General features: G+C 44.8%; 1 protein-coding gene across 6 annotated transcripts in view; it reads left to right on the top strand.

Moving 5' to 3' along the window:
• Positions 1-17807, top strand: part of Atxn7 (ataxin 7) — a 153291-nt gene extending 135484 nt beyond the window's left edge. For 3 of the 6 annotated variants that reach the window (XM_075988601.1, XM_075988604.1, XM_075988603.1), the window contains 7 exons: positions 158-240; positions 4405-4652; positions 6091-6289; positions 6585-6706; positions 10793-11771; positions 12527-12593; positions 13977-17807. In XM_075988601.1, coding sequence (XP_075844716.1) covers positions 158-240; positions 4405-4652; positions 6091-6289; positions 6585-6706; positions 10793-11771; positions 12527-12593; positions 13977-14086 — 1808 coding nt within the window. In that variant the 3' untranslated portion in view covers positions 14087-17807. The remainder of the gene's footprint in view (positions 1-157; positions 241-4404; positions 4653-6090; positions 6290-6584; positions 6707-10792; positions 11772-12526; positions 12594-13976) is intronic. The other 3 variants (XM_075988606.1, XM_075988607.1, XM_075988605.1) reach the window with 2 other exon arrangements.
• Positions 17808-21217: the final 3410 nt, after the last annotated feature.

Genomic DNA, 21217 nt, shown 5'->3' on the forward strand with positions numbered 1-21217 from the left:
CATTCCAGTGCTCACACCTCATCTGCAGTGTATTCATTAATAACGTGGCACATCTTATTACAGCCTTAATTTGTCTGCCTTGAGATTTCCTCTTATTTAAAAAATGAAGGTAGTGTTTGATACACCTGCTGCAGTAATGTTTGTGTGTTCCTGACAGAAAGAGAGTTTGATCCTGATATCCACTGTGGGGTCATCGATCTGGACACCAAGAAGCCCTGCACCAGGTCTTTGACTTGCAAGGTTGGTGCTTTCTGTAGCAGAAGTGAAGGCTGGTGTGCACAGGGCTCTTAGTGCCATACCATCCCCATGCTGTTCACAGCTCTCCCACCCACAAGGAGCCAGTGCTCTCTGGCTATCCTTGCTTGTGTAAATTAAGTAACAGGTTGTGACCAAAAAAAAAAAAATGTCAATTTGACAAAATTGGTAACTATGTGAGTTACCATGACTTCACCTGTGCAAGGAAGGGGCTTTACTTTTCTCATAAAAATCTTAATTTATTTTTTATGTACATCTTCGTGTATGAGCACACAGCACACACATGGAGGACCGAGTACATCTTGCAGGAGTCAGATATTTCCACAACCATCACTTTTAGGTGCTCTTACTGCTTGATTATTTTGTTCCCCCCCTCTTTCCTAAATGTTTTGTGGCTCATGTGAGGTCAGAGGATAGCTTGTAGAAGTTGGCTGCCCCGTTCGGCTTCTGGAAACTCTTTGTCTTCATGCCTGGTGCCCTTCTCCACTAAGCTGTCTTACTGGCCCATGTGACAGCTGTTAATTTAGATTTTAATTTAATTCTTGTGACTACCATTTTATGCAGTGGGGCTGCTTTGAAATGGGTCTTCCTGCTCAGATTGCTCTTTGAGATGCTGGACTCAAGTAATGCGCCTAAGCACTGGGATTACAGGTGTGTGGCTACCATTGTCATCACAACAAGGATCTAAATGTTCTGGGAAATCTGAAACTTTTAAACATTTAACTTTCAAAAAATTGTAAGCCTTATTCTCATTAGGAAAAATACATGCATGGATCAGATTTCTAGGTGAAAAGCCCATGCTTTAGAACTAACTGTTCTTTCTTCCTTAGACTACAAATTGAATGATATAGTTTTATGTTGCTATTGGTTTTGATGATGGCCTCTAGAGTCTGTCATGGTTTGACGTGTGATTAAATGCACTTTTGAAAGCAGTGCTTACCTGTGTTCCATGTCATGGGAATAACTTCACCTCTTCTCTGCCCCTCCTGCCCACCTGGCTCTTTGTAACACAGGTTGTCCAGAAATGTGTTTATCATAGATGTGCTTTTTACATGATCCATGAAAGCAGCTGGTCGTTTCCTGATATTTCAGTGTGGAGTATGGTATTGTTGGTTTTTGGCATTCTGTTGACCAGCACCCATCCTCTTAAGGGAGCATCTCTCTCTGTTGATGGGAAACTTTAGTTCCATCTTGTCCCCATGACCTGAGTGACTACGTCTTCACTCTTGAGTTTTGTGAGTTTGGATGTCTTATAAAGTCTTCAGGGAGTTTCATTGTCTCCTTCCTGTGCCTTCACTGCCAAGTGGCCTGCCCGTGTACAGCTGTATGTCGTCTTTGCCCTTCAATAGCGCTTATTGTTCTGCTGTGCTGGAAGGGTCATTGCTGTTAGTAGTGTGGTACTGAGCTTTTTGTGTCTTTAGTTTAGTATGAGAGTGGTAGAGAACGCAGCTCCAGTTAGGCCTGCACCTTGATGGTGCTTTTCCTATCTCCCACTGTGTTATGTGTTCTCGTTGCCTTTGCTTTCTCTTTGGCCTAATACTGTTCATTCTGTAGGACTTATCATGCCTGATAGCCCTATCTCCGTGTCCATGGGTTGATGCCAGGTCTCTTATGTCCTGGACGAAGAGTGTTGGGTACTGTGACCGACAGGGAGCTGCTTGCCGTCTGCTCCCATCTGCAGTGTTGTCACTGGTACATTTCTCACACAGCCGGCTACTGTACCTTTCTGCAGGGGATTTGTAACTGTTGGCTTTTGTCCTTCTTCCTTGTCACTGTACCAGATAATAACCTTTCCATTGCACACAACTCTGAGCACAAACCATATTTGAAGTCCTATAAGTTACAGACTTTAATACAATCAATGCATGTCTTCTAGCCTTGTGGACATTACAGTAGGAGGCAGGAACCAGAGAATTAGTAAAGAATGGTTTCTGAGTGTAAGCACCATTGTATAATCTGTTATTACAGATGATTTATGGACAGGAGAGAGGCTTGGATTGGGGAGGTCTAGAGGAGGAAGGTTTGAAGGCATCACAGCCAAAGAAACAGGAGTGAAACTGGATTCTGGCTTATGTGGCACCAAGGAATCAGGAAGTATGAGTGACGGCCCTTTCATGTCACAGAACCTTAGACTAGAGCCAAAAAGGGGACGGAAGCTGCCCAGGAAGAAAGGAAGGAGGCAGTGCATAGAACTCCAAGCAGCTGAGGGCAGCAAGCAAGGGTCTTAGAGCATGCCATGCTCCTCAGAGCCAACTTAATACAGTCAAATATTAGAAGATGTTTGTACATTGACCTAGAGAGACAGACAATACCAGGCTATGTCCATTCATTCTTTCTACATGTATTGATGGGCCATTGTTTTTATATGCTTTCCAAAATTCTTCATGTATATGGGTGTTTGATTTGTGTTTATGTGTGTGCACCACATGTCGCCAGTTCCCATGGAGTCTGGAAGAGAGGGTTCAGATCCTCTAAGACTGGAGTTTCATATGGTTCTGAGCTACTATGTCAGTGCTGGGAATTGAACCAGGGTCCTCTGGAAGAGCAGCCAGTACCCTTAACCTCTGAACTTTCTGTTTAGAGAAGGCCTTTTATATGCTTTTTGTTTGAAGCATTTGCTAAATGGAGACTGTTCTTCTAGTAATGAGCAGAATAAAGCTCCTTGTTTTCATTTAAGTTGCTTTCTTGTAAAAATATATTGCATATTACCAGAAATTGAGGGGAATAAATTTATCTGTGCCAGATTTTGGGTACAACTTAGTTTACAGTTTGTCCTCAAGGAGGAGATCCATGCTGACCTAAGCTCCCATGAGGGTTAGAGGCATGATCCTCTGCATGCTTCTCGCATGTGTTGCTTTGCTGCCGTGCTGTGTAGACCTTTAGACCACTATGTGTGGTTAGTGCAGTGAGTCATGAACGTGTACACATAAACCATTTGTTTTGGAATTCTGTAACCCAAAAAGTGTAAACGTCCAGATTAATCCACTGTATCCGTAGAAAGAAGACAAGGCCATTGTAGTTAATGATTCTGAGAACTGGTGTCCGTCTACTTTAGACCCAAGTGGCAGTAGTGTTAGTAGGCTGAGGAGAGGAGCTAGGCCATGCAGAATGACTTTTACAGTGGTTGGACTTGACTGTTGGTTAGGTTGCCTTAACTCGGATCATGTCACTCTTGAAGAGTCAACTTTGTCTTCTGATTGGAATGGCATTGGACTTTGGGTATTTGCTTTTAAAAATGTCAGAGGCTGTAGGATGCTTTTTGGCTAAGAGTCTGTGCTGCCCCTCCAGGAGATTAAAGTTCACTTCCAGCACCGACCTTGGTGGCTCTCGGCTTTCTGTCACTTCTCCCAGCCCTCTGACGTCACATACAGGTGCCCACTTACAGACACATGTGCATATACATGAATGAAAATAAAAGTAATGGTTAGAAATATCTGTGACTATCAAATGCATTTGATAATGTGATGTTTTCTTGTAATATTTGACCAAGAGTTGGCTTATCTTAGTCACCTTTTTAAAGCCAAAGCTGCCACTTTCTCTGTGTGCCCGTTTCCTGTCTCAGACACACCATCTGGACACGTGAGAGCCCAGCCCCACTGTGTGGTTCTGGTGTTTTCTGCATTTCTGGCTCTTAGGGTTCACAGTTCTCTGTCTTTCCTCTCAAGTGAGCCCCTTCTTTCTTTATAACTTATTTTATTAGAGAAAAGCAGTTGCATTAACTTCTGTCCTCAGTTACTAAAAGAATACTTTACCAATATGCATTTGAATTAGTACTCAGAATTTTAAATTGTCCCCAGGTTTTTTTTTTTTAATGAAATTCATAAAAGGCCTGAGTTTCCTTAATGGCACAAAGCATGAGTGTCCGCCCTTCGTATTGTTTGATACTCGTTTCTGTGCAGGGGGCCCAGCTAGGGTCACTCCTTTCTTCACGTGGAACGACATGCCCAAGCTTCTTCCTACTGATGGAAGCTGCAGTCTTGTGATTCTAGCTCCTGAAGAGAAAAGAGCTGAGTAAATGGAGAGGTGTCTTATCTTTGAAAGCCAGCACATGCTGTTTTATGGGGATATACAGCACATTAAACTTTTTATTGAAATTCCTGAGTTTCTGTGTTTGTTGTTTTTGTTTACGTTTGCACATGTCTGTTGTAGACACATTCCTTAACCCAGCGGAGAGCTGTTCAGGGTAGAAGAAAACGATTTGATGTGTTATTGGCCGAACACAAAAACAAAACCAGGGAAAAGGAATTGATTCGCCATCCAGACTCTCAGCAGCCACCACATCCTCTCAGGGACCCGCACCCCACCCCTCCTCGGATGCCACAGGAGCCACACCTCTCTTCAGAGTCAAAGCCTTTCTTAGCTAGTAAACCGAAACCTCATACCCCTAGTCTTCCAAGGTAAGCCAAGCCTCCAGCCTTGTCCCTCCTTCAGGGAACAGGTGTCTAGATGCCACGTGTCCTGCCTCTCATCCTCCTCCTGCACTGCTGTGCTGTCAGGAAGTCTGTGCCACTGTCAAAGTGCGAATTGATAGTTTTTAAATTGTGTTTTACTGTAAACACTGTTAAAGTCTTCAGTAAATTTTCACCAGAGCTCCTAGGCATAAATGAAACACTAGTGTAAAGCTAGAAGTTCCTGCCCTCTGCTGGTCCTTGCCCTCTGGTGGCCCTATGCCAGGTTTCTCTTAACCCTGATAAGCAGAGCTGAGACTTGGTCTTTCCTTTGGGTCTCAGATGGCTTTGACGTATAGTGAGAAACGAACCTTCATACATCTGTTTATCAACATGGGTTTTCATTCACTCATGGGAACTTTGTCTTCAGCATAAAGTAGACCTTTCAGCAGCCTGGAAAGCAGTGAGTCAGAGTTATTTAATAAGAATTTAGTGTGCACATAACTCAGAGACAGTGAGTAGAGCGTATATATGTGCTTGTACATGATCAACAAAGCTGAAGTCAAGGACTTTGGACCTATTTAAAGATCCAGGGTTGTGGGGCTGGGGTGTAAGGATGCAGTGTGCTGTTTAGTAGTTGGCCACAGGGCTTCTGCTGGTGTGTCAGCCCCTGGCTGCTACTGCTGCTTAATTTCACACTCTTGTATATGATCCTTGGGATGACTCCATTAGGTACAAGCATCTCCCTCAGGATAACCTAAGTGTGTACTTGGACATGTCAGAACAGCCCACCATGAGTTCTTTGGTTTAGAAACAAGGCAGTAGAGAGTGCTCAGTGGGGGCTTCCAAGAATATAGTCAGGTCTCGGAAAAGATTTCTTCTGTGCCCCTTCCTTGGCATCTTCTCAATGAAGATCTTCATCTGAAGAGTTAGATTTATTTAGGGACCACTAGGCCATCCTGGAGGTAGTAATGCTGTCTCGCTGTGTCCCCTCCTGTCCCCAAGCCCACACTAGAGCCCTGCCAGTGACCATACAGATGCAGTAGTGGGGAAATGCTGTGGAATATGAAGAACAGTCAGCCCAAGAATCCTCTCCAGTTCTTTATAGACAGTGGAAGAGGGGCTTGGACACCAGATGACTCTGAGGGACAGAAAGCTATAAGCTGCCTTTGGCTGTATCTGACAGACACTCACCTTCGAACTGGAATGCTAAGGAGAGCACCCCCTTTTCCCCCCACCCCATCCCCACACAGGGAGTCAGCATACTGCATTAGGGCTAGTGGACCTGCTTCACATACACACACACACACACACAACACAGAGTCATCATGCTGCCTTAGGGCTGGTGGGCCTGCTCCTCCATCCTCTGTGGTTTTAGGTATGTGTCTGAGTTAAGGCTGCTGATGACCAGCTTGTACCACTGTTCTAAGCTGTACCTTTCATTCAGGCCTCCAGGCTGCCCTGCTCAGCAAGGTGGGAGTACCCCCATTGACCCTCCTCCAAGCCACGAGTCTCCACACCCTCCCTTGCCTGCCACTGAGCCAGTTTCTCGGTTATCCAGTGAGGAGGGTGAAGGTGATGACAAAGAAGAGTCTGTTGAAAAACTGGACTGTCATTATTCAGGTCACCATCCTCAGCCAGCATCGGTAAGTTCTGCATCTGCTTGCAGTGGCCTCCCCAGTGCAGGTAGTCAGGGCGCTGAACTTGCGCACCTGTGTATTCCTTCTGGGGCCTTCTATTCTTGCTTTTCCTTCACTCTTCCTCAAAATTAATGGCCACCATTATTGCCCACAAATTTCATGGGTTCTGGTACTCAAGGCCTTTCAGCTCTGTCTTTTCTTTGGTGTCTTGTTCCTTTCTTGAATGTGAAAGGACCCTGCTGGCAGCGGAAGTGACGCTGCGTTCACTGTGCATGTACACTGTGTCTGCTCTCTCTTTCAGTTTTGCACATTTGGGAGCCGGCAGATTGGAAGAGGTTATTACGTGTTTGACTCCAGGTGGAACCGACTTCGATGTGCCCTTAACCTCATGGTAGAGAAGCATTTGAATGCACAGCTATGGAAGTAAGTGCCTTTTGGTGGTGGGGGCAGGGCCGACCTGCCCCAGTGATGCATTTTCTTAAGTTGTGTTCTCCATTTTTTAAGACTGACTGCTTATCTTAACGAGGAGGTAGCCATTAGCCAGCAGTAGGAAGAAGAAAACATTTACTCTTCCCCTGTTTTCATTTACTGTTTCCGCAGCCACATCTTGTTCTGGGCTCAAAGTAGAGCTCCCACATGTAAAGACCTCATCATACCAGAAAGCCAGCTAACAGCAAAGATTACAGCTCATTATCAGAACTAAAAACACTTACCGGGAGCTAGCTCTATGCTGGGGATTGATTTTTTACCAGTCTTTGCTACATGACTATGGTTACCTTTTTTTTTTTTCTAGTTAATTTATACAAGGTCCTACAGTAGGTTAGTGGTGGGGCCGCTAGGTGGCAGTTTGTTTCCAAACAGAGCTGATATGGGAAAATAGTAGACTGTGGGTCTGGAAAACTGTCACTGGTGTGAGGCGTGTTACTTTCCCGAGGAGAAACCTGATGTGTGAAGGTACCTAGTCAGAAAGGTGATGGTTTGAGAAGCAAGAGCGCAAGTATATAAGGAGACAAGGCCCGAGAGGCCAGCAGGGCCCGGCAGCACTGAGACTGTGTGTGCAGGGGTGAGCTGGCTGGGCTGCAGCGTTACATTTTTCCTTAGCTGGGCCACCCCAGCCGTGGACACTCCTGTATAGCATTATGAATCCTGATATTTACTAAAAGCTTATAAGAAGGGATCCTTGGCCAAAACACAGCTTGGTTTCATGTAAGCTCCTTTTTCGATGCAGCACTTCTCAGCGTAGCACTGCTGCGGCTTCTGTGACTGGGGGGGGGGGGCACTCTGCAGAGCATTTCCATGGCTCTTTTCACTTCGAAATGTCTTTTAGAAGAATATTTGGGGAAAACTTGTGTTCAGTGGGATATTTTATTACAGGGGACTCTCAGGTCACCCCCTGTCCACCTTTCGAACAGATGGTAGCGAGGCCAGTTGCTCTTACCACCTGGTTTCTCGGTGGTCAGCTACAGCTGGTCGGGGCCTTGTCAGTAAGTCTGTCCCCATGACATTATTGGACTTGGATTTGTGCAATGCCAGGTAGACTGAGGGCAGCCAATGTTGCTCTGGCCTTCTTCCTGCAGTTCTCTCCTTTCTGAGGGGATAGCACACCTGTCCACATTGCTGACCTTCTGGATCAGTAAGTGATGTGCAGCCAGCAGTGGAGTGGAAATGGTTTTGTTCCTAGTGGCGTGTGTGGACATGAGTTCTGAAAAAGCGGGTTCCTGAGGTTGGCTTGGGCCTCTGCTCTGGCAAGATCTGTGAGGAAGATCACCTCATTACTTAGTCCTCCTGTCCATTAACATGAACTCTGGCTCATTTATCCACAGAAGCTGCTTTTTTATCCCAGGCTGGCCTCTATCTTGCTGTGAAGCCAGAGTTGACCTTGAACTTCTCATCTTCCAGTCTCTGTCTTTTGGGTGCTGGGATTACAGGCACACCATGCCTGGTTTCATGTGGTGCTGTGGATCAGCCCCACAGCTGTATGTCCGCTCAGCCAGGACTCTACCCACTGAGCTACATGCACCCTAACCCTGTGACCTGTTCTTAAAGTCAGTGCAGCGATGGGGAATATGTGTGGTTCAGTGATGCGCTAGCTTGAGAGGGATTGGGACCCAGCCATAAGTGTTGTAGAAATGCTCCCTGCAGTGGGAGCGCTGCAGTTGATTTCTGGGCAACCTTTTCTCACAGTCCTGACTGTACTGGGGGAGAGAGCTTAGCACTTCTCCCAGGGAACTGCCTAGAGGCCTCTCAGATACTGCAGGGTATTGACACAGTGTCTGTGTCCTGTCGTACTGGCTCAGCAGGAGTGCTTTCCTTCTGGGAGAGGCCTATTCCAGCAGCAGTCCTGTCCCCTTGCCCTTTAGTTGCTCCCGCAGTAAATTTGGGTGTCAGTAGAAAGAGGATGTGAGCCTGAAGCCCTCATAGCTCCTGGGTGCTCTGAACAGTAGTGGAGTTTGCCCAGCCCTTTCTGTGGCGCATTGCCGTGATCCAAGGCCATCTCAGGCTCCTGTGATCTCTGTGAACCCTGCCCCTGTATTGATCTGGGAAGGGCATGGGACAGACATCACCCAGAGGTGCTTTCACAGTTTGGGGTGTCAGTTCCCCTATCTCCTTTTTCCACATACAGCACTCTCTTTATTGTTTTCTTGTATACCTTTAGCTGGCTTGTTAGATCTTTTAAAAGAGGAAGCAGTTGTATCATTGTTCCAAGAGGTTCACACGTTGCCTAAGGAAGAAACCCTTTTTCTTTTCTCAGGATTTGTTTTCAGGCAGCCTGGTCTTTAAGTCCCAGCCTCACAAGCCACCTAGTGGCCATAGTCAGTTACTGCAGCCAGTGAGCAGTGTACATGCAAGAGCTTGCCTGGGTTATGTTGTTCCGGGACAGATTCTACTGAGGTTGTCTGAGCTGAGGTCTGGTAATTCACATTTCTGAAAAACCTCTTAGGTAATATCAGTGACTATCACGAGGATAGAGCCAGGCTTCTCACTGTAGGCTCCACATTGAATCTGCTAACGTCTGTGTGCTCCCCCTGAGACTTCCTGTATGATAAGTATGCTTGTGGCTTAAGCTGCGTAAGTGCTTGTAATGTGCAGCCGAGTGGAGATGCAGAAGTGCAGTTTTAAAGTAGGAACAAGCACCGCCATTAATTCCTAATATTAGTAGTGAAGTCACATGGCAACATCTCAGGCCACTTCTGTCCCTTGAATGTGGAGGAGCTCCCTGGGGTGGTGATTGAGTCAGCAGGGCCATCACATCCAGGCTAAGGTAGGGTGGTCTTGGCACAGTCTCCCCAGCCCATTTTATTGTTTGTCTTTAATAGGTACAGGTGTCATGTGTTGCTCAAAATACTCTGATCCCTTAGCTCAAGCAGTTGTCGTCTTCCTGACTCCTGAGCTGTTGGCCCCATCGGCCTGTGCCGCTTTGTCCTGTTGTCACCTGGACTCCAGGGCGGCTGTCAGGCTTGTTGGGTTCTCGTTCTCTTTGATGCTGTCACATTTTTTTAAAACTCAGAGCTAAAAGAAAAGGGCATGTATCTCTCATGTTTGACTCTCCAAATGGATCTCTCAGTACCTTACCCAGACATTACAAACATACGTCCTTGGACCACCTAAAGCCTCCCTTGGATTTGTCTTCTGTGCAATGTCTAGGCAAGCAGTCACAGCCTGCCTGTTGCTTAAGTGACTTAGTTTTGATTGAAGTTCCACAGTATTTGAGTATTGTATTCTAGGTCTTAACGATAAAATGGTGCATACGTTGTGGGTTACAGCAACTGCGGAGTAAATGCTTTGCAGTCTCATGTTAAAGTCACTTCCAGTCTCACAAAGTCTATCACCAGGGGTCTTTAGAGATGCAAGCAAGGCATGGTGGTCAGGACAGACTTAGTTTTACCTTCATTGATGTCTGTATTAGGGTTGTCAGATCCCCTAGAGCTGGATTACAGACAGTTGTGAGCTGCCATGCGGATGCTGAAAATTGAACTTGGGTCTTCTGAAAGAGGATCCAGTGTTCTTAACCACTGAGCCAACTCTCCTGCCCCGGGGCAGACGTCTTAAGAAAGTGATGAGTCGAAATTAAAGTGATGAGCAGAGGCCAGAGCTAATTAGAGTGGCCAGACCGAGGACTTGCAGGAGTTCCTGTGTTATGGCGTGTGGCTTGGGGTGTGAGGACATGTAGGAGTTCTTGTGTCATGGTGTATGCTTGGGGTGTGAGGACATGCAGCGTCTTGCATTGTGGCGTGTAACAAAGATTGCTGCTCTGGATCTGTAGTGGAGCCTGAAGCCACCAGAGTTGTGGCAGGGGAGAGGTGTGCACAGTGTTTCCAGGCCCCCGGGAAGCATCAAGAGTTGGAAGGAAAGATATATCAGGTTTTGGTTTGTGTTTTGAATTGATCTTTGCGATCAGAGTATGTGATAAAGGGATGCCTATCTATAACCATCCATGGCCAGTAATAGTATGATAAGTGTTCATGGTTAGCTATGGTCATTTTCAACCGTGGTATCTCCTTTTTACAGGAAAATCCCACCAGTGCCCTGTACCACATCAACTGTTTCTGCCCGTATTCCTCACCGGACAAATTCTGTGCCGACATCCCAAGGTGGGATCAGCTATTTTGCAGCAACCACTGTCTCTGCATCCCCAGTTCTGCTGTCGTCCACCTGCATCTCCCCAAATAGCAAATCGGTACCAGCTCATGGAACCACTCTCAATGCACAGCCTGCTGTTTCTGGGGCAATGGATCCTGTGTGCAGTATGCAATCCAGACAAGTCTCTGCTTCATCCTCATCCCCCTCCACACCCTCCGGCCTCTCTTCAGTCCCCTCCTCCCCTCTGTCCAAAAAACCTCAGAAATTGAAACCTAGCAAGTCTGTAAGGCCCAAGGAGTCTTCTGGTAACAGCATTAACTGTCACGGTGCCGGTAGCAGTGCCAGTGGTGGCTCAGGAAAGAAACGCAAAAGCAGTTCCCCGCTGTTAGTTCAGTCTTCCTCCTCCTCGTCATCCTCCGCCTCCTCTTCTCATTCCGTGGACTCTTTCAGGAAAAACTGTGTGGCGCACTCTGGGACTCCATACCTGTCACCGGCAGCACCCTCCCACAGCCTCAGCCTCAGCTGTGTGACAAGTAGAGCCGACTCGGCCAGCCTGCGGCATGAGCCAGCAGGAAGGGCTCCTCCTGGCGTGAGTCCCGCGGAGCCCATCAAGAGGATGAGTGTGATGGTGAACAGCAGTGACTCCACTCTTTCTCTCGGGCCCTTCATCCATCAGCCCAGTGAACTGCCTGTCAGCTCACAGGGCAGCTTTGCACACTCACACACTCCTCTAGACAAACTCATAGGAAAGAAAAGAAAGTGCTCTCCGGGCTCTAGCAATGTCTGCAACAGTGGTAGCAAACCTACAAAGGTTGCCAAATTGCCAGCCATGAACAACGTCCACATGAAACACACAGGCACCATCCCAGGGGCCCAAGGACTGACGAACAGTTCCCTCCTTCATCAGGTAGGAAGTGGACTCTGATCTCCTAGTGTTTCTGTTGCCTCTTTTTTGGGGTCCCTTGTCCGCTCTGAAAACTGGTTGGGTTGGTTTGTTTGCCTATAGTGGATGCCCTGCTTTCATAGTCATCTTTAACAAAGGGAAGTCCGTGTCTATCTGAAGGGAAACATCTCTACAGAATGTCTTATGCCTTTCAGAGATGTTACTGAATAGAACCAAACATGCATTTAGCATCTAGGCCTGAAGAGAGCATCAGGCATGACAGCAATGTTGAAGGGGTGCCCTTTGCAAAGGCATAGAGCTGGTATCCTGATTCTGTTAGCGAAGGAAGTTGGGAGCATTTTCAGTCTGTGTAGTGACTCTAATGTGTTCCCGTGAAGAAAGCCAGGCTGAAATCAACCTGATTCTAGTAAGCAACTACTTTAAACCTAAAAAAAGAAAAAAAAAAGCTTGAACTGTTTTATGTTGAACAGTTTTAGATATCTGGTTAATTGCACCCACATTTTCTCCTTGCTATTTTCAAGGGAGATGGGAAATAAGGTTCCAAGGCATACCTTAAGAAGACATGTGTTGTTATTGTGCATCCCGTCAGTAGTAGGGGACTCACTGGGTTCATAGTAGTCGTGACTTGCTTGTGCTGTATCTTGTCTGTTCCCCAGCTTTCTTGTTTGTTTTTCCAACTGTCTTTCATGGAGTTCTTTCTTCCAGCTTCTTTTGCCCTAACTTCAGCTCATCTCTCATCCTGTTATTCCATTCATCAGGATATCTTCTCTCCTTGCTTACGAACAGGAATTGCAGCAGCAGCACCCCAGAGCCCTGACTTAAAAAGTGAGGCTCTCTTTTATGTTATTTCCCCTTTCCCTCATCCTCAGAACCTAAGTGCTTAGGCTTTTTCAGAAAATGCTAAGCCATTTACTATAGTAATTTTCTTTTCTGCAATATCTGTGTGAGTTGACAATGCCAAAATGAACGGGGGAAGTAGCTACTTAAATTCCAAGTAGCTGCGTGAGTTCAGCCTTTTAGGGTAGAGATACTTGGGCAAATGTGAGCTTTGCTTTGCTTATGTTGTGGTTATTCATATAGTTATGATTCATGTAGCAGAAGTATAAACACAGCAAGAAATAATAGGATCACCCTCAAAACTTCCTGTGGGCTGAGGTCCCTACATTTGTAGCTTAGAGCCTGCACACCATCTTCAGTTAGAACATTAGACTTGTGTCGACCTTCCTCTTAGCCACAGGAAACCAATGGGAGAGGTGAAGGTAGCAGTGGGGCTGGAGGCAGCAGGGACTGGCAGTGACTGTGGAAGATCTGGGAGTGGAATATGGTCCCGCCAACGTGGAGCAGCTGCTCCCTACCTTGTCACCCGTTTAAAGAGATATTGCAGAGCTAGGCAAAAAAAAAAAAATCTACTACAGCCTACGTATCTGTTGGACAGTTTGGATAATGATCTGCCAGCTTTCCCCCTGCCCTTTCTTTACCCCATGGGGCTGGGAAGACCCAGATAGTCCAAGTTTGGATGTTATAGAAAGACTTTCTGTGTTTAAGATGCTTTTGTCTTTTATTTTTAATTATACTTCACAAATCCTGGGGTCCCCGTGGCTTACAGTCAGGGGATGTTATATAAACCTTACAGAGTGTTTTCTCTGGCTGGGAGGGATCCACAGCTGTATAAGAATCTCAGAGAAACACATGACTTAAAAGCACTTGAAACAATGCTATCTGTCCCTGAAAGTGGGCATGGTGACACGTCTTAAATCCCATCACCTGGAGGCAGAGGCAGGTAGTTCTCTGCATTCAAGGCCAGCCTGGTCTAGGACAGCCAGGACCACACAGAGAGACCGTGTCTGAAAACAAGCTCTGTCTGTAGAAAAGTAGAAACCCCGGCTTGCTGTTTCTTATGGAGAAGGCTGTTAAAATCCTGTGTGTTAGCACATCTAGCTTGGTTCACAGCCTAGAATGGCTTCAAGGTCACAAATTTGAAAACACTTAGACCAGAAGGCAAACATGAGCGCTGGAAACCCAGACAGCTGCCTCTTGTTGCCGGTTCTCTGAAGTCAGTCTTTGCAAAGCTTGAAGCTGGCCCTGTGATGGCTCTCCCTGGCCCAAGCAGATCAGTGGAACTTTAGTGTGGGGTATCCTAGTGTAGACTTTGGGAGCACAGCCTTTAGCCACTTACTTATGTATTTTTTCACCCCCTTTTTTTGAAAGCCAAAGGCACGCCCCTGACAGCTGACAGTACCACTGGAAAGAATACCGCAGACGTTTGTGAAGACAAGCCACACCTCTCCTCAGCACTCTGGACCCCACGATGCCTTTGAGTCTCTCTCTGACCCCTGTGGGCTCCACGGTGACAAGGATTTCCTGAAGCTGTGTCTGTAGCAGTGAGAACTCCTAAAGGACACTGGATTGAGTCCAGCCACCGGATTGCTTTGTCAGTGTTACAGTGGTCTGGACTGCTTGCTACCAATCTGTGAGAAGTTTTTGTTTGTGTTTTGTTTTTGTTTTTGTTTTTAACTTGCAGCATATCATGGAGCCACTCTTGAAGTAATTGGCTGGGCAAAAGAATGTTTTAGCAAGAGCGTTACTGTAGGCTCTTCTCCTTCTTTCTTTGCCAGAATTTTTTTTTGAACACATGCTCACCTGTAGGTCACTCTCCAGCAGGTAGGCACCTTTGCTGGAGACTGGAGGTTTTCCAAAGAAAGGGGAGGGAGTTGATCCTGACTGGCCTCCTAGAGGATATCTGGCTTTAGATATTTTTATAGCAGTGTTCAGGAACAGAATACTGATGTTGGTGAGTGCATCATGACATAGTGGCCAGCCAGACCCTCTCCAAGTCATATGGGATAAGAAGCTCATCGAGTTCTCCAAACTTAAGACCTGGTTTGAAGCTGCTCATAACCAGATATTAAGTTGAAAGTATCTCAGAATCTTAGTTTTCATGGTGCAAACACATGTGCGAAAAAAGAAAGGAAGAAAGAAGACAAGGAAGATGGAGCAGAAGGAAAACGAGTCTGGTGATAAAAAGCAGTTGGGACACTGGATATGGGGAGGGGAAAATCATGAAGTGGGGCAAACCTTGCAGAGTTTCCAAAGAGACGGACTTCTCTTGTTAATGACAGTGTGTCAGGGTGGACTGATCATCTCGCTCAGTCTGCTTTTTAAGATTTGCCTTTTTAAAGTTACTATGATGTCCTTAAATATTTCCCAGGCATTACTCCCCTTTCGTGTAAGTTTCCGCTTCAGGACTGTTGTCATTGTGTCTGTCACAGCCCCCTTCAGGCCACTAGAGATGTTTATCTGGATGCAGGTCTGCCGAGGAGTGGACCCCCAAGAAAGGGGTGGTCAGAGAGCCTTGTGTGTGCCATGGAGGGGAGCAGCTCTGTGAGAGTCTCTAGGTTTACTCATGCACACCCTCCTTTCTCGTGATAGTGACAGCCATCTTCCTTCAGTGAGGTGTAAAGCCCTATTAAGATTGTTCAGTACCCCACTCCCAAAGAATATTTAATATGTTAAGACGTTGCTTGAAAAGTTGTCTACCGGTGAATGTGGGGATGATCTGGGGCCAGTACCACAGCTCCTGCACAGACAGCCAAGTCCTCTGGCTTAGGAGAGTACAGTAGAGTGGCCAAAAGAGTACAGTCCCCAAGGCTCCTACCCTTGTCCTGGCTGTGGCTGGGCAGAGCCCAGGCAGTGCATCCTCTTCCCCACAATTCTTAGGTTACAAACTTGAGTTTCAGGGAATTTCAGTCAACAGCAGGTAGAATGGATAAACACTCGGTTACCAGCCTAATAATGTGAATTGCTACACTTACCCTTATTCTGTGAGAACACAGAGACTTTATGCAGATACTTTAGCTAATGTTGAATTTTTAAGGGAGGGAAAACAGAATCTTACTTATGCATTCAGTCAGTGAATGGTTTTAAGAAGATGCTGGGAGAGAGCTATGAGAAGGGACCATGGGTGGCCTGTGTGGTCGAGTTAGGAGGGAGCACTCGGCTGTCCCATCCATCTGGGTGGTGGGGAAGGAGGGAAGAGGGAATCGGTTACATAGTAATTACTTGGTGACAAGTGCAATGGGGTGTGGGTAGGATTTATTCTCAGAGCCAAGGGGACTTGATGGTTATAAATTAAGTTGCTTTTAGTGATGGAATTTGTAGACAGGTCATGTTGTTCCGAAAGATGTGAATAGGAGCCACAATAGGAAGCTTATTCAGAATAAAGTAGAGGCTTAGATTAGTGTTACAATTTGATTTCTTAGACTGGGGTTTTAATTGAACTTCATTATATCTCCGGGTAACACACAGAGCCTCGGCATTAGGAAAAGCCATTTTGGATTCTGCCTGTCACAAACAGACATATTCTAAACAGTGCTACTAAAGTTTAGACTGTTCAGATATTTTATTTTCTCTGACAACTACTTTTTATGATGATGAACAATTAAGACCATTTAAAATATGGGAGTACAAATATTTTTTTTAATTAGATTAACTTGCAAAAACCAAATTTGCAGTACTTGGATTGTTTCTAGACAGACTTTGGTGTCAATTTAAAACCAAGATAATTTTTATATTCTTTCCAATAGAATTCATGACAGCTTCTGCCGTTTTCTTAAACTGCAAAAATAAAGTGCTGCAATGCTGAACAAAGAATTATAAAAAAAAACTACTTTTGTATCTTTATTTTGGAATTTCTTGTTCTATTATAAATATGGAAGTATCCCTATTTCAGAAGACATATTTTGTTAAAAATGAATTGTACATATTTAAATATGTATTTTTGCACAGGTCTTTTTTTCTGATATCCTGTTTTGGTACAATTGAGATCATCTAGTATTTATTTATTAATTAATAAAAAATAAATACCTTTTTATAATTTGAAGTGGTTCACTGCCAAGCCAATAGTTTAGAACCTGCCTCTTAGTTAAGGGATGCCTCTGTTCTGTGAAAGTCTCTGTCCCTTTCAGTGTCTCGGGAGTGGTTTAATACAGATGAAGTGGGTGTAGCTTCTCTCAGTTGCCTGATTGCCAGATAGACTACATGGAACTAAGTGACACACTGCTTTTCTTTTAGTCCTGTGTGTGTGCGTGCGTGTGTGTGCGTGTGTGTGTGTGTGTGTGCGTGTGTGTGTAATGACACTCTGAGCACACCTGTGTTACTAGTATGCGATATGGTTTAAATTAATGGAGGAAACAACAAAACAAAGCTGAAAGTGCCTGAACCTAGTTTCAGCTCAGACAGATTTTCTTTAAAGACTTGAACGCTGAGTTGAACTTCTGGAGTTTGCTTTTCCCACCTAAATATTATTTCTAAAGTTTTAGGGGAGAAGTTAAAAGCCATCAAGGCTGGTAATTTTTATAAGGTATTTTAAAATTAAGACATTTTGGTTCACAGTAATTTAACCCAGTGCCACCAAGGGATATAAATCATTGTCTGCCAGCAGCTGTTTGGTTAGTCACTCATGAAATACAGAGTTTAAGATAGGATATTTAAAATATTTTGTATTAAAAAAATACAAGAAGTACCTCTGAGAACATTGAAAAAAATGTTTAATTTGGAAAACAATGTAACTTAGGCAGCTGTCTTCCTGTAAGAGTTCTGTTGCCAAGGGATTTCTTAACATCTCCATTCTGTCCTGGGTTGGGGAAAAGTTGGGCTTTGAAAAAATGATTGTTAAAAGTTTCATTGTTTAAAAGAAAATAATTCTTACATCTTATTGTAAGACATTTTACCTTTTCAGATCACTGAGTGAGCACTACATATTGTCAGTGTGAATGCAGGGCCTTGAAAGAATTTTGCTTTTTTTTTTTTTAGCTTGGTTCTGAAAGCAATCTCCTGTGTTACCATGTGTGAATAGTTTGATAAATGTGTACACATAATCAAGAGCATCTCAGCTGGACTTTGTTGGCTGCTGTATAGAAATGAACAAATGTCAAGGGATAGAAAATTACTTTGGATATTTAAAAGAGAAAAAATATATAGTCTATTTGTTTTGTAACAAGTTTCTGTAAATAAAATAATTTATACTATTTATAAGAAAAAGTTGTGCTTTGCTTTATGAGAAATTAAGTTTGTTGAACAAACATGTCATTAAATGGGCAATAAAATTAGGACTTGTCAATCGAGGTTGGCTGCATCCTTGTGGTACTAAGCCCCACTGTAGCACCTCTCCCAAGCTTTACATCACACATCCTTTACTTCAGCCTTTCTCCAGTGCAGGCTGAATCCTCCAGAGACCTCAGTGTCCCCTTCTTGGGCAGAAAGCTTCCCCTCGGATGAGCAGCATCCCGAAGGAGATGGGAAAGAAATGCAGACGTCAGGCATACGGAAACAGTGCTTCGATCTGCTCATTATGAATCTGATGCATGTAGCTGAGTTTGTTAGGTTTTTACTGCGAGGAAGCTTTTAAATCTGGAACTCATGTCGTCTCTTCTTTGATACAGCCTACAAGGCCACTTTAGTTTTATTCATGACTACATAATTGTATAGATAGAAAGTATTCCTAAATTTTTTTGTTGTTGCTTAAAATAAAGGAAGCAACTCATTTGAAAACACGAACTAGCCAAACTGGGCCCACCCCTCTCTGCCTTGTGAGCTATCAGTTACTCCTCTGGTTGGTTAGTTGATGGAGTGGTAGATGTCACTCCTTTCACTGTGTGTCCAGAAACGGTCTTGAGGATCAGATAGCAGCTTTGGGGTTTTGGCACATGGGACTTCACTGGCAGAAATGCATCCTGCCAAGGAGCTAACAGAACAAAGGTGTGAAAATTGTGGGAGATTATTTATGAAATTTGCTGGACAGGAGGTGCTGACAGAGTTCCCACTGCCTTTGTCCTCAGGAACGTAAGGAGCATGTTCACACTGACTTAGAGGTAACCACTAAAGCCCGAGAGATACTTCCTGGGTCTGTGCATCTAGCCACTTAGTCAAGGGCATCCTGGACTGACTTCCCTATTTCCTGTATTGTAGGGCTCTTAGTCACATGTGTTTACTCTTCCCAATTCCTAATCAAAGACTGTCCCTAGGGCAGCAAGGTGGCTTAGTAGGTACAGACACTTGCTGCCAAACGTGAAGACCTTTGATCCCCATAATACACATCGTAAATAAGACTCCTCCAGGTTACCTACTAACCGCACACGCACCACAGCATGCTGCATACATGTGCTCTCTCACACACACAAAGTAACAACAACAAAAATAACAACAAAAACCTTTATTCTTTCCAGTCTCTTTCTTCTAAGGTTTTGATGATCTTGTTGCTGTAAGCAGTTTAAGACTTTGATCTTATAAAGCTAGTGTCCTTGTTACCCTCATTATATAGCCAAAGCTCATGGACCAAAATGGACACTTAAAGAATCTCTTAGTCTCATGGTTCCCATCAAAGTATAATTTTTCAAGAGGAGGAGACTCAAACACTATTAACACTTTGACTTAAAAATATCCATCGCTTCAGTCCCCTCCAGTAACTACTGAGAGAAAATGGAGGAGGTGGCACAGGAAGGACTGGATGGACTCCTCCTGGGGCCAGTCTGAATTCAAAGGCTGCTGCAGGGAAGCACTGCTGGGTCTCTAAACTGCCAAAGGCAGGAGAGGTAATTCTGGAAACCTTCCAGAGACCTTGAAGTCTAGTTACATTCACCAGATTTCTAGATTGGCCAAACCTACCAATTGATAAGCAACCTAGTACAGAGAAGGCAATGCATGACAGAATGAAGTTGCCAATAAGAAATTCAGATTAATGCTCAGGTGCCTGCTGTCTGACGTGAGTGTAAAATAGAAGTGGGGTTGTCGTCTATCATGGGCGTGTAAATGTGCCTGAGTAAAACAGGCTATTATTGTGTGTGGTGTATTATTTTGCTTTTAAAAACCATGCTTTAATATATATGCCACATATTCAACATTGACTAGAATTAGAAAATACATTGTTTCAGGTCTGTACCAATTTATGTGCTTTGCTTTTCCTCCTTTTCTACTTTTTGAAGGACCCTTAACTAAGTCAGAAAAAGCGAGCTCTATAAATTAAAGTCACCATAAGTGAGTTAAGAATTATGTGGCTTGCCGGGCAGTGGTGGCGCACGCCTTTAATCCCAGCACTCAGGAGGCAGAGGCAGGCGGATCTTCGTGACTTTGAGACCAGCCTGGTCTACAAGAGCTAGTTCCAGGACAGGCTCCAAAACCACAGAGAAACCCTGTCTCGAAAAACCAAAAAAAGAAAAAAAAGAATTATGTGGCTCAATGTTTCTGATACAGGCGGCTGAATTTGTAGTGCAGGACATTGCAATCAAACTCATCTGCCAGAACGGGCCATCATGTTGCATAGAATCTGGGCATAAGGAATACAGGCAACAGTGGTGCATCCAGACTTAGTGCAACTAGGCATGGTTGCTTGAAAACACCAGTGTTTAGATGGTGGCCACACATTTTTTCTTAGGGTGTATCTTAGGGGCCAGTGCTACTTGGTGGCACCCGGAGGAAGCCTCCCTTGCCTTCTCAGTTAGTGTTCCACAGGGACATGAGCTAGGAAATGCCCATCAGTGGTGGCATGTTTTAAAATCAAGACCAAAAGACAGACTATCAAAGCTAGAAATGACTAGTCTGTGAAGTCTGACCTTAATAACAAGTTTACATTTGCTGCAAACTTGAAGTCTGAAACTTGGTCAGTCTCATGACGCTGGTCCAGATGACTCAGTTCAGAAACATGCCAGCATAGTGGCCTGTTAGCGTCTTTCACAGAAGCATGTTTCTACATGTATCTGACTTTGAGGCTTTAGCATAAAGTAAAGCTAATGAGGAACACGATTATAGCCGCTTTCTATAGGTGACAAAACAGAACCCCGTGATTTCCCTGGGTATATACAGACTGCCAGGACACGGGGAGCTGGGCCTAGAGCTGGCACTAAAGGGAGCTGTGCCGTAGAGCTGGTTCTTCTCCTATGTCTTATAGCCGTATTTCAGAGATGCTGGGAGCTAGAAATAGCACTGCCAGGGTTAAGAGCATTGCCACTCTTCAGAGGACCCCAGTTCAGTTCCCAGAACGTAGACTTCCTGTACCCCCAATTCCAGGTGACTCCAACAATTCCCGGCTTCTTGAGGACAACCCACATGTGGCATACACTCATCACACAGACACACACTCATTACACAGACACACTCATCACACAGACACACACTCATCACACAGACAAACATTCATCACACAGATACACATTCATCACACACACTCATCACACAGACACACACTCATCACGCAGACATTCATCACACAGACACACATTCATTACAGACACACACTCATCACACAGACACACTCATCACGCAGACAAACATTCATCACACAGACACATTCATCACAGACACACTCATCACACAGACACACACTCATCACACAGACAAACATTCATCACACAGACACACACTCATCACACAGACACACATTCATCACAGACACACTC

This window comes from Microtus pennsylvanicus, chromosome 10, assembly GCF_037038515.1.
Source record: "Microtus pennsylvanicus isolate mMicPen1 chromosome 10, mMicPen1.hap1, whole genome shotgun sequence".
NCBI classification, from domain to species: Eukaryota; Metazoa; Chordata; class Mammalia; order Rodentia; family Cricetidae; genus Microtus; species Microtus pennsylvanicus.